General features: G+C 44.0%; 1 protein-coding gene across 1 annotated transcript in view; it reads left to right on the top strand.

Moving 5' to 3' along the window:
- The window catches only part of LOC310987534 (NACHT, LRR and PYD domains-containing protein 3-like), a 192529-nt gene that overhangs the window by 170571 nt on the left and 9048 nt on the right, over positions 1-12910 (top strand). The window contains exon 19 of the mRNA XM_083973841.1: positions 12213-12386. Coding sequence (XP_083829967.1) covers positions 12213-12386 — 174 coding nt within the window. The remainder of the gene's footprint in view (positions 1-12212; positions 12387-12910) is intronic.

Raw genomic sequence — 12910 nt, 5'->3', positions numbered from 1 at the left:
GAACCTCCAGACTCACAGTAAGAGACCAGATAAAAACCTGAAGTGTGTGTGACGTCACAGGAGAGGAAACGTGTGTGTGTGTGTGTGTCCACTGATCAATGTGATGTGAATAAAAACATGTTTGTGTTTGCAGAGGTCAGAACCACAGACTGAGAGCAGAGTCTCCAGGATCCATCTGTCTGTCTATGAGGAGTGACATGTCTAACGGACAACCTCTAAACTTCAGTCTTGGACCTGGACCTCCAGAGTCACAGTAAGAGACCAGATTCAGACCTGTGTGCAGGTTTGGAGGGTTACTTTAAAACTGTAATCCAGTACAATTACAAACTACATTTGAAAAATAATGTAATCAGTAACTTACTCTAAGTATCACACAATTAAAGTAATCAACCAGATTACTTTTAGTTACTATTGGATTACTTCAATACCAAATATGCAAATTAAGAATATCACACAACCAGCACACATCAATCTATAAGATCATTCAAAACAGGAAGTCAAACTCACTGAGCATCCGGTAAATTTCAAAATAAAACACAAAGGACAAACTCCCGTGACAAACGACCATGAGTCACCGGTCAGTCAGAGTCCTGAAGCTGACTGGACGTCATGAAGGAAATAGAAAATAATAGTGGAGGAGGAAAACTACAATATTTAAAAAAAAATGTAATCCTGACAAGAAGTAATCCCCATTTTAACAAATATTCCAGCAATCTGATGACATATTTTTCTGTACTGTAACAGATTAGTTTCCTTCTTTTTTCTCTTGCCTGTGTGTGTGTCCTCTGTACGTGTGTGTGTCCTCTGTATGTGTGTGTGTCCTCTGTATGTGTGTGTGTGTCAGTGTCAGTGTGTGATCCTGTGTAAAGCTGATGTGAGACAGATGTTCAGCAGCTGGACACTGGACACAGTTAATGACTGACTGACTCTACACTGTTGTCTATGATGCTGCTGTGTTGCTTCCATCCTTCACTACAGTGTGTGGTGCTGGACGCTGATGTCACTGGAGACTTCCCACAATGCATCTGTGATCAGAGAACTGATCAGTGATCAATGTGATGTGAATAAAATCATGTTTGTGTTTGCAGAGGTCAGAACCACAGACTGAGAGCAGAGTCTCCAGGATCCATCTGTCTGTCCATGAGGAGTGACGGGTCCATGGGACGTCCTCCAAACTTCAGTCTTGGACCTGGACCTCCAGAGTCACAGTAAGAGACCAGATTCAGACCTGTGTGCAGGTTTGGAGGGTTACTTTAAAACTGTAATCCAGTACAATATAATTACAATTTACATGTTAAAATAATGTAATCAGTAACTTACTCTAAGTTACTAACTACTAACTCTAAGTATCACAAGTACAAGTAATGATTACTTTTTTAGTTACTTTTGGATTACTTCATTACCAAATATTCAAATTAAAGGTATAGTTCAACATTCTGGCAAATTGGTCCATTGCCATAACCCCTATAGTCATAGCAGTAGGTTTGTTACCTTTAATTGTCGGTGCAAACTTTTTCTTAGAACGGCGGAGCAGAGCAGTGAGCTGCTCAGAGCTACGCTACGGAGGCTCATGGGAGTAAATTCATGCAAAACCGCTGATGCACATTTCCATCGGGGACAGCTTTTCATCAAACAGTCTCTGCATTTACCTCTAAAACAACTCTGTCTGGTAACGTTGTGTTATTATCTCATAGCGTGGTGAATGTGCAGGTCACAACTTGTCCACCAGAGCGTTTTCATATTAAAGCAGAAGTAAGCGATCCGGTGGTTTTGTCTAACTTCTTGTCAGCCGATGGAGTTAGCAGTCCCCGCCCTCGTCCCTACGTCACCACATTCACGCGCATCCCTTGGCTGCACACACAGAGAGGACCGCCCCTTCATGCCGTTCTCTCTCCTCATTGGATAAAGGTTGTAGGATACAAGGAAAGTTTTCTCCTCGGCTTACAGCAGAGCAGAGTGACTGACATTACATGTAATCCATTACTCCCCAAGCCTGCCTGTGTTGTGTGTCCACTCCGTGTGTGTGTGTCAGTGTCAGTGTGTGATCCTGTGTAGAGCTGATGTGAGACAGATGTTCAGATGCTGCTGTGTTGCTTCCATCCTTCACTACAGTGTGTGGTGCTGGACGCTGACGTCACTGGAGACTTCCCACAATGCATCTGTGATCAGAGAACTGTTCAGTGATCAATGTGATGTGAATAAAAACATGTTTGTGTTTGCAGAGGTCAGAACCACAGACTGAGAGCAGAGTCTCCAGGATCCATCTGTCTGTCCATGAAGAGTGACTGGTCAAAACAATTGAATCCTCCAGTCTTCAGTCTTGGACCTGGACCTGGACCTGGACCTGGACCTGGACCTGGACCTGGACCTGGACCTGGACCTGGACCTAGACCTGGACCTGGACCTCCAGAGTCCCGGTAAGAGACGGTTTCTACTGTAAACTGAGCTGAAGATGATTCAGTCATTAGACTCATGTGAAGGAAACAGAGAGAAACCAGGAACCAGATCCATCAGACTCTGAAGGTTCACAACAAACCTCAGAGACAGAAACATGCACACACACTCTGTCCATCAGACTGATGAAGCACAGCGTCCTCATGTTCCTGTGTCATCAGCCTCAGTCAGTGTGAACGTTGCTGCACCAACACTTTAATGATCCACACGTCTGAGCCTTTAAACTGAAGTCACAGTAGAGATTAAAGCAGCTGATACACACAGACTTTTATTTTGAAAAGTCAGGAACCAGACAGGAGTGATCAGTGTTTCCTGTTTCCTGTCTGTGACTGTCTGAGCTTCTCCACAACATGTAGTGAAGCTCAGGTGGAGCTGCTGAAGCTTCTGTTGTCAGCTTCAGTCTCCTCACACTGGATCAGAGCTCCAACACAGGTTGATTAGAGCCACACAGCAGCGTCTGGATGAGGAGCTCATTAGTTAAAGAGCTGATAGGACTCAGTCCAGAACCAACATCAAACACATGATCAGTGTCTGAAAGAGGAAAAACACCACCAACAGCTTCTCAATCATTTCACACATTTGGAGTAAAAACCAGACGAGACGACGCAGAACTGAAGAGATTCAAACTAACAGGGAGTTTGTTTTAGAGTCCAGATTTAAGGTCAACAGATAAACAGAGACAGAAACCAGACCAGTTCAGGACCAAATCTTCATTCAGCTCGTCTCTCTAAACTTGTCTTACCCTACTTTCTCTCTCTCTGCTCCTCTGCTAACTGAAACCCCGCCCCCTTGAGTAGGTTAACCAATCAGAGCTCAGATGTGGAGCTGTGACATGTTGTTGATCCAGAAATGTCTTGACAGGAGGAAGAGGAGTGGTGTCTCTGTGGACCAGCAGCTGTCCTGCTGTGGTCTCTGTCAGGACGTCCTGAAGGATCCAGTCTCCACCAGCTGTGGACACTGGTTCTGCAGACAGTGCTTCACCTCAGACTGGGACCAGTCTGGTTCTTCAGGACCCCCCTCCTGTCCCCAGTGTGGACAAAGACCCAGAACCAGAGGTGAGCTGCAGACAACCAATCAGAGCAGCTGTGGACAAAGTGAGACTGAACATCTATCTGCTGATGTGGTCATTTGTGAAACCAGGACCTGTTGTTTTCTCCAGAGTCATTGTTCCATCACACAGTACTGACATTTAAGATGATGATTCAAACCTTCTCTTTGTTGTCTGTAGTTTTTCTAGTTGATGAAAATAATCTGATCAGATTGTCAGACTCTCTGTCTTCAGTCTGACTCTGTCTCTTCTCTCTCAGCAGATCGTGGTCTGCAGGAGGTTTTAGATCAACATAAGATCAGTCTGAGGAGCAGATGTGAACGAGTGACTGAAGGAACTGAGGCAACAGGAAGTGGAACAGGAAGTGTAACCCTCCTCAACAGGATCTACACTGAGCTCTACATCACAGAGGGACAGAGTGAAGAGGTTAATACCCAACATGAGGTGAGACAGCTGGAGACAACGTCCAAGAAGAAGACCCTCCATGACACTCCAATCAAGTGCAACGACATCTTTAAAGACTTACCTGTCCAACAGAGAGAGGACGTCTCTACGGTCTCACCTGTCCAACAGAGAGAGGACGTCTCTACGGTCTCACCTGTCCAACAGAGAGAGGACGTCTCTATGGTCTCACCTGTCCAACAGAGAGAGGACGTCTCTACGGTCTCACCTGTCCAACAGAGACACATCAGAGTGGTTCTGACCAACGGCGTCGCTGGCGTTGGAAAAACCTTCTCGGTGCAGAAGTTCACTCTGGACTGGGCCGAGGGCTTGGAGAACCAAGATGTCAGTCTGCTGGTTCTGCTTTCGTTCAGGGAGCTGAACCTGATCAGAGATCAGCGGTTGAGTCTTCTCAGGCTGCTCCATGTTTTCCATCCAACATTACAGAAGGTCACAGCAGAGCAGCTGGCTGTCTGTAAACTTCTCTTCATCTTTGACGGCCTGGATGAAAGCCGACTGTCACTGGACTTCAACAACAGGGAGGTTGTGTCTGATGTCACACAGACGTCATCAGTCAACGTGCTGCTGACAAACCTCATCCAGGGAAATCTGCTTCCCTCGGCTCTGGTCTGGATCACCTCCAGACCTGCAGCAGCCAATCAGATCCCTCCTACATGCGTTGACAGGGTAACAGAGGTCCGAGGCTTCACTGACGCCCAGATGGAGGAGTACTTCAGGAGGACGTCCAGTGATGAAGATCTGTCCAGAAGAATCATCTCACACATCAAGACGTCCAGGACCCTCCACATCATGTGTCAAGTCCCAGTCTTCTGCTGGATCAGTGCTACAGTTCTGGAGCACATGTTGACCACAGACCAGAGAGGAGAGCTGCCCAAGACCACGACTGACCTGTTCTCACACTTCCTGCTGGTCCAGACAAAGAGGAAGAAGAACAAGTACGGTGAAGGACATGAGACGAGTCCACAGGAGCTGACGGAGGCCGACAGGGAAGTTCTTCTGAAGCTGGGGAGGCTGGCGTTTGAACAGCTCAAGAAAGGAAACATCATGTTCTACCAAGAAGATCTGGAGCAGTGTGGTCTGGATGTCACAGAGGCCTTGGTGAACTCAGGACTCTGTACTGAGATCTTCAAAAGAGAGAGTGTGATCTTCCAGAAAACAGTCTACTGCTTTGTTCATCTGAGTGTTCAGGAGTTTCTGGCTGCAGTCTACATGTTCCACTGTTTCACCAACAGGGACACAAAGGTCCTCAAGAAGTTCCTGGGAGAAAAACATGTTGATTCAACCCTGGATGACTTTCTGAAGAGAGTCTTGGAGAAATCCTTCAGAAGTAGAAATGGTCACCTGGATCTGTTTGTTCGCTTCCTTCATGGCCTCTCTCTGGAGTCCAACCAGAGGCTGTTAGGAGGTCTGCTGGGTCAGACAGACAACAGTCCAGAAACCATCCAGAGAACCATCAACAACCTGAAGGAAAAGAAGACAAAGATCTCTCCTGACAGAAGCATCAACATCTTCCACTGTCTGACAGAGATGAAGGACCAGTCAGTTCATCAGCAGATCCAACAGTTCCTCAAGTCAGAGGACAGATCAGAGAAGAAACTCTCTGAGATCCAGTGTTCAGCTCTGGCCTACATGCTGCAGATGTCAGAGGAGGTTCTGGACGAGTTGGACCTGAGCAAGTACAACACAATACAGGAGGGACGACTGAGACTGATCCCAGCTGTGAGGAACTGCAGGAAGGCTCGGTGAGTCCAGAAATGATCAATATAATTATTGATTAGTAGTTTAGATCAGTGGTTCTCAACGTGGGGTCCGGGGACCCCTAGGGGTCTTTGAGAGTTTTTTTTTTTTTTTCTAATTATACCACTTTTTCTAGATTTTTTTCTTTTACTTTTTTAGGAGAAATTTTACCACTTTTTTTAAAGAAAATTTTTACTTTTTTTGGGAGAATTTTTACCACTTCTTCCCAGAAATGTTTAAATGTTTTGGGAGACATTTGACCACTTTTTTCTAGAAATTTCTCTAGAAATTCATGCCATTGGCCCTAATTTAAATGTATAAATAAGTGATGTTCTTCAGTCTCAGAACAAATATTTGTGTATTTCTGGTGTTTACTTCTAAATTTGGTCCAATGGGGGTCCGTGGTCTAATTTGTGTCAATCAAACAATCAATCAATCAATCAATCAATCAATCAATCAATCAATCAATCAAATGTCTTTATTCATTCCCGAAAGGAAATTAATTGGAGTCCCAATGTTTTTCTTTTATTGGTATTGGTATTTGATTGGTATTGGTATATGTATTGATCCCACAGTGGAGGAAGCTGCAGTAGTGGACAGTAACAAGAGAAGAGCAGAACCTGTTGTTATAGTTCAACAGGTCAGATGTGAAACAGACATGAAGCCACTTGAGTTGAACTTTAGTGTTTTCTCTGCACTAGTTTAATCAATAACAGTGAAGAGGTGAAGCAGCAGAACATCAGTTACCTGGTAGATCAGCATCAATGCTCCTCATTGATCAGCTGTAGTGTAGCTCCGCCTCCACCTGACACATTTGATTCTGACACATTTGATATTTTCTCTCTTCACAGACTTGGTGATTGTCAACTCTCAGAGAGTCTCTGTGAAGTCGTGGCCTCAGCTCTGAAGTCCAACCCCTCCCACCTGACAGAATTGGACCTGAGTGAAACCAACATGAGTAGAAACTACCCGAGTAGAAACAACCTGAGTGATTCATCAGTGAAGGTTCTGTGTGCTGGACTGGAGAGTCCAAACTGTAGACTGGAGACTCTGAGGTGAGTTCACTGACTGGACCTGTTGGACTTTTGTCTTTTGGCTATTTCACTGATTAGGCTACCTATCACTAATCACAATGCAAATCCAATTAATTGTCATACTTTTTCAACATGTCAGATGAATTGACCAATGATGTTAACTGACATAACATATTGTCTTTTCACTTTATTAAGAAAGAAAAGAAAGAAATTGCAATAATAAGGTGACTTGACTTGGACTTGACTTGACAGATCGTGTCTGTTTGTTTATTGTACGGATCCCCATTAGCTGCGGCAAAGCCACAGCTATTCTTCCTGGGGTTCAAGTGTCCACGTGTGGCCTGACTTGACTTGCTAAAAAAAAAGTGACAGGGTAAGACTTGAGACTTACCTGAGACTTGCACATGTGTGACTTGGTCTCTTGATAGTGATGGGATCAGCAGTTCTTTTGACTGTACTGAATCACTAGAATCAGTTCCTTAAAATGAGTCGTTCACCGAATCACCCCCCCCCCCAGCGTCAGACGTTACAGCCCCCCCACTCCACTCTCTGTAAGGGTCGGTGCAAAAAAAAAAAGAAAGGGGACGTGCGTAGTACAGTGTACAGTACAGACATTCGCAGGAGAAGCAGCAAATATTACTACACGGTGAAGGCGAGTCCTCTGTGCACAGTACATTCACTTAACATGAAGCTACACAGCTCTGTGCATGCAGTACACTAGGCAGTGAGTGGTACAGCGCCACATTCAGCACAGTACGTGAACCTGAATCACGTCTGCAGCAGCAGTTCTCTGGTGCAGGTTCGCGAATCACCAGTGAGTGACTGAGTAACAGCTTTCCCAGCGGCAGTTCTCTGTGTCTGCAGTAGGTTTGTGAGTGAGTGACAGCGCGAACGTGAATCACTGTGTCAGTACGTTCGCAAACGACACGGAGTGAATGGCCGGCCTCAGCCCCCAGTACATGCAGTGAACGATGCGCCCAGAGAGTGAACTGGAGCCCTCAGCCCTGACTGTCAGTGAACGCATCACTGAACATGCACCGTTCCCTCGCAACGAGAGTCTCCGCTAGTGATGTGCGGATCGATACTGAAATATCGATACTTCCGATACCAGGTCTGTGTGCTCAAAAATCGATTCTCAAATGAAAATATCGATACTTTTGATACTTCATACTTGTGGTAATGTATATCATTAACCTGTTCACGCAGGCCCCCTAGTGGTTGGGACGCAGGCGTCCCAAATCAATAACACATGAACGGCGTCCTTAATATAACGAAAAGTAGGCATGCTGTAATGAAAACTCCACCACAGACCTTTTAAGGACACTTTCGGCAACAAGTAGAAAAAAAAAAGAAGTTTCTAGGTGCTACGGTTTTTTCACAGTCACTGAAAATGTCTCAAACAATATCAGACTACGGCAGCCCACAAGCGACGTCACGTCAACAACGAAGGTGATTTTAACATATATGTACCATCTGTACACCTCTTCTTTCACCACCAAAAAATCGTTTACTGTCATATAAACAAAAGCAAAGAACAAAAATGCAGTTTTTACACCATCAAAGTTGTAAACAAGCCTGCTCACTCAACACAAACAAACCCGGAAGTCATTTTCGAGTGCCGAAAAAGACGGACAATAATCAATAATAGACCCACTAAAACACTGAATAAAATTACAAGCTTACCCTCTTGTTAAAGCTGAAGATGTGCTCGAAAAGAATCCGGGGCTCGATTTTAACCATCGTGACCAGATAATCCATCAGTGTGTACGTTTACCCGCAGTGCTAATGCTAATGAGTCATTCTCCGTCAGACTGCGCACCCGCTTTGCCGCTCAATCAAAGTCACGGGGGTGAAAACTTTTTGGTCCAATAGCAGAGACTCTAAGGTGTGACCTGATATATAATGATCCCTGATTGGGCAAAGCTTAAGCCTGCACCCAGCTGGTTCCTGTGGTTCCCTCTCCCCCTAGTGTCAACAAGTAAGCAATACAAGTCTCCACAAAAAGTGTGCTTTTACTGCCCCAAGTTTAATTAAAATAATAATAACAGACAAAATTAACTATTTCAAATGTCCTTGTTAATTTAAGCCATCACTGATGGTTGTGGGATGTTTACTTCTGGAGTTATAAAGGAAAATAACAATATAATACAGGCGAAAATAGGTAAATTCATGTTTGGATGGGTTTTGGACACTAAATATTCATCCCCATAAATTAAATTTTCAAATGGCATTTTACTTATGTAACTAATGTTCCTAAAACCCATCAAGTGTGTGATTGGCCCCAGTAGGTTATCTGTTGGAAAAAAAAAAATCTCACTAAAATCTTGCAGTGTGCATTTTAGCCAAATTGGACAATTTTGGACAGGTTTTGCACACTGTACATCGCCAAGGGACACTGTTTGGAAAAACTCTATAGTGCCTCAGTAGTTTTACCTATCAACCTAAAATTTGGTACATATGTGGACAGGGAGTGTGTGAACCATATATGTACAATTCAACCTGTTTTATAATTAGGATTTTGATATATCACCTTTTCACCAAAAATTTCAAACTCGTAATTTCAGAAGCCCATTTTTTTATGGAATGACTCAATTCAATATTTTATACATATAGATGTAAAGGGACAAAGGTTGTCTTTCATTTAAGCCATAAACCATAGTTGTGGGATTAGTACTTCTGTGGTTATAAAGCTGTAATTGCAGTGATACAAAAACAGGCGGAAATTGCCAAAAATGGCCTCTGCATGAAGAGGTTAACAGGAACATGGTGGAAAGTAACTAAACTATTGAGACCTTGTCTAAATGACATGCAGTTTTTAGGAACTACTTTTTCTTCCGCCTGGGTAAGTGCGTAATGCGTAACCCGCTGCTCACTCAACAGTCAGTCTGTCTCAGTCTGTGTAGAGTCAATGGCACCTCCACAAACAGCCAAGACAGATATCTGTGGGAAAATTATAAATAATATTTTGGTTGAATGGTTTTATTATTTTACAATATGTTCTTTTTTTAGTGTCTGAAACACCATTTTCACATATTTTGTACGATTGTGTGAGTCCTCTGTTTTTTCTGTTGTTGTACTATTAGCTTGGCTATTGTAGTGTATTATACACCTTATTGTAAACGAGGCCGCTACCTCAATATACTTCAGAGTTTAAAATAGATACATATGTTACTCTGATGTCTTGTATCCTTAGGAAGCTATGACTTGAAATACACTACTTTTTTTTTAGATTTACCAGGCACATTAGGTGCATTTGCACAAAGTATCGGTATCGGATCGGTATCGCCGATACCAGCCTGAATTATTGGCCTAGACCCCATTCTCCTCATAATAGGTCACTCAACCATCACAGTGTCTCCGAGCCACAATAATTGCAGCCGGAATCCTGCATAGTTCTACTTTAATGTTCGAAAAGCTGAACTATCCTTTTAAATGCACAAAATTAGTATAGCAAGCATAACCCACTGATCTCTCATTTCTTTACTGTGGGTCACTGGTTGGTGCTGATGTTGTTGTTGTCTTTTATTAGGGTACTAATACTTAGTTTAATCTGATACACACACACACACACACACACACACATTGTCTCCTGTCAAACTCAGTCAGAGAAGATGAGCTGAAGCTCAGATGTTCATCACATCATCAGATGCATCAACAGTGTTTTTACTGCAGCTTTCATCTGATTTGATTCTGACACATTTGATATTTTCTCTCTTCACAGACTTGTTGGCTGTAAACTCTCAGAGAGTCTCTGTGAAGTCGTGGCCTCAGCTCTGAAGTCCAACTCCTCCCACCTGACAGAACTGGACCTGAGTAAAACCACCGACCTGAGTGATTCATCAGTGAAGGTTGTGTGTGCTGGACTGGAGAGTCCAAACTGTCGACTGGAGACTCTGAGGTGAGATCACTGACTGGACCTGTTGGACTTTTGTCTGTGTTCAGTTCAAATGTGTGAAGTTCAGTTTGAAGCAGCGACTGATTGTGACTCCATGTTACTGCAGCTGGTAGAAGGTGAAGGGTCAGAGGTCACTCAGAGGTCAGTGTGGTGGTGGTGATGATGATGATGATGATGATGATGATGATGATGATGATGATGATGATGATGATGATGATGATGATGATGATGATGATGATGATAATAATAATGATGATGATGATGATGATGATGATGATGATGATGATGATGATGATGATGATGATGATGATGAAGCTGCTAACAGAACAGCTGGATCACCACTGTAGCTGAAGCAGCAGATGTGATGTAGATGTGAGTTTTCCCTCTTTGCTTGGTTCAGGGTCAAAGGTCAAAGCAGCTTCCCAGTGTGAGAGGTCAGGTTAAAGTCCTGTAGCTCAGAGAACAGTGTTGGTTTGATGATCCCACTGTGGAGACACTGAGGCTCATGAACATCAACACTGGGCTCCACAGGAAGGAAGCTTCAGCTCATGGTCACATGACATTAAAGGAGTTTACTTCCTGTCCACAGTGTGTGTGAAGCAGCCTCTGGTCACATGACTCCACTGTCAGTGAGGGGTCAGAGGTCAGCTTCACACAGTGGACACTTTCTCCTGAGCCACTGTGACTGTGTCCACAGCCTCTGGACCTGAAGCTTCTTCAGCTCTGAACAGATGATGAGACACTGAACGCTGTCAACAAGGAGCTTTGTCCACAACTCACTGCTTTTATTCTTTATTCAGATTGAGGACCTGCTGGATGTCAGAGATCAGCTGTTCTTCTCTGGTCTCAGCTCTGAAGTCCAACCCCTCCCACCTGAGACACCTGGACCTGAACTCCAACAACCTTCATGATTCAGGAGTGAAGCATCTGAGTGGTTTTCTGGAGAGTCCAGACTGTAGACTGGAGACTCTGAGGTCAGTTCACTGACTGTTACTGTTGTAGATCTTAGATCTTTGATCCACAACTGAACCTGATTGATCTTCACTCAGAACTTGAATCATCGACTTTGATGTCATGAATGAAGGACGTTTGAAATAGTTGTTGTCTCATGTTTCCACTTGTTCTTCTCTCACACTGACAATGACTCTTCACTTTCAGCTCATTTCACTCAGTCTGATCAATAATCAATGATCTGATCACTGCAGGTGTGTGTGTGTGTGTGTGTGTGTGTGTGTGTGTGTGTGTGTGTGTGTGTGTGTGTGTGTGTGTGTGTGTGTGTGTGTGTGTGTGTGTGTGTGTGTGTCTTTGATCCAGTTGAGTCCTGAATCAGAGAGTTGTAGTCAGTGTTTAGTCCAACGGGTATTGATCAGATATTGATTGTATATTGACAGACTGATCTGAGGTCAGCAGCAGCTGATGAATCTGTGCTGACATGTGGATGATGTGTGTAGAAGGCCACATGATGATGATCCACAACAACACAAGGACAAAGTCCCTCTACTCATTTACACACTGATCATTGATCAGGACACATCTGATCAATCATCAATCATTTCATCTTCTTCTTTTATTCTTTATTCAGATTGGAGTACTGCAGTTTGTCAGAGATCAGCTGTTCTTCTCTGGGCTCAGCTCTGAAGTCCAACCCCTCCCACCTGAGACACCTGGACCTGACCGACAACAACCTGCAGGGTTCAGGAGTGAAGCATCTGAGTGGTTTTCTGGAGAGTCCAGACTGTAGACTGGAGACTCTGAGGTCAGACTCTGTTTTATTTCTGTGCTCAGATGAATGTGATGTGAAAGTTGTGTTGATACTGAGCTGCAGACATGAGGCTGATATTCTACTGATCCACACTGAGGCTGTAGGACAGGGTAGGCAGGCGCTCACAGACCAAGACCAGGGCTGTGGGGGGTCGGCACCTCAGACAGCTCATCACACAACAACCTCACAACAAACACATGATGCACAATGGTTCACACAGATCCAAGTCTTAAACATGTGCAACACCTTTTCCCCACAATCCATGCCGTCCTGACATCAGCTGTTATTAACACACAACTCAGATCAATAACAGGATCACATGTTGGAGCACCGCTCACATCACACAACAAACCTTTAACATAATCCACACTCAGACCTGAGCAACAAGGATGTTAACTGTACACAACAAGCTGTTATTACAAGGTTTACAACAGACAAGACACACAACCTGACAATCAGTAGACTTGGCGTGCTCAACTCCACGTATGAACAAGTAAATCGCGTGCCAGTCCGAAAAA

Source organism: Trachurus trachurus (genome assembly GCF_905171665.1).
Source record: "Trachurus trachurus genome assembly, chromosome: 6".
Lineage (NCBI taxonomy): Eukaryota > Metazoa > Chordata > Actinopteri > Carangiformes > Carangidae > Trachurus > Trachurus trachurus.
The sequence above is the reverse complement of the archived record's forward strand: the minus strand, read 5'-3'. Positions and strand labels throughout refer to the sequence as shown.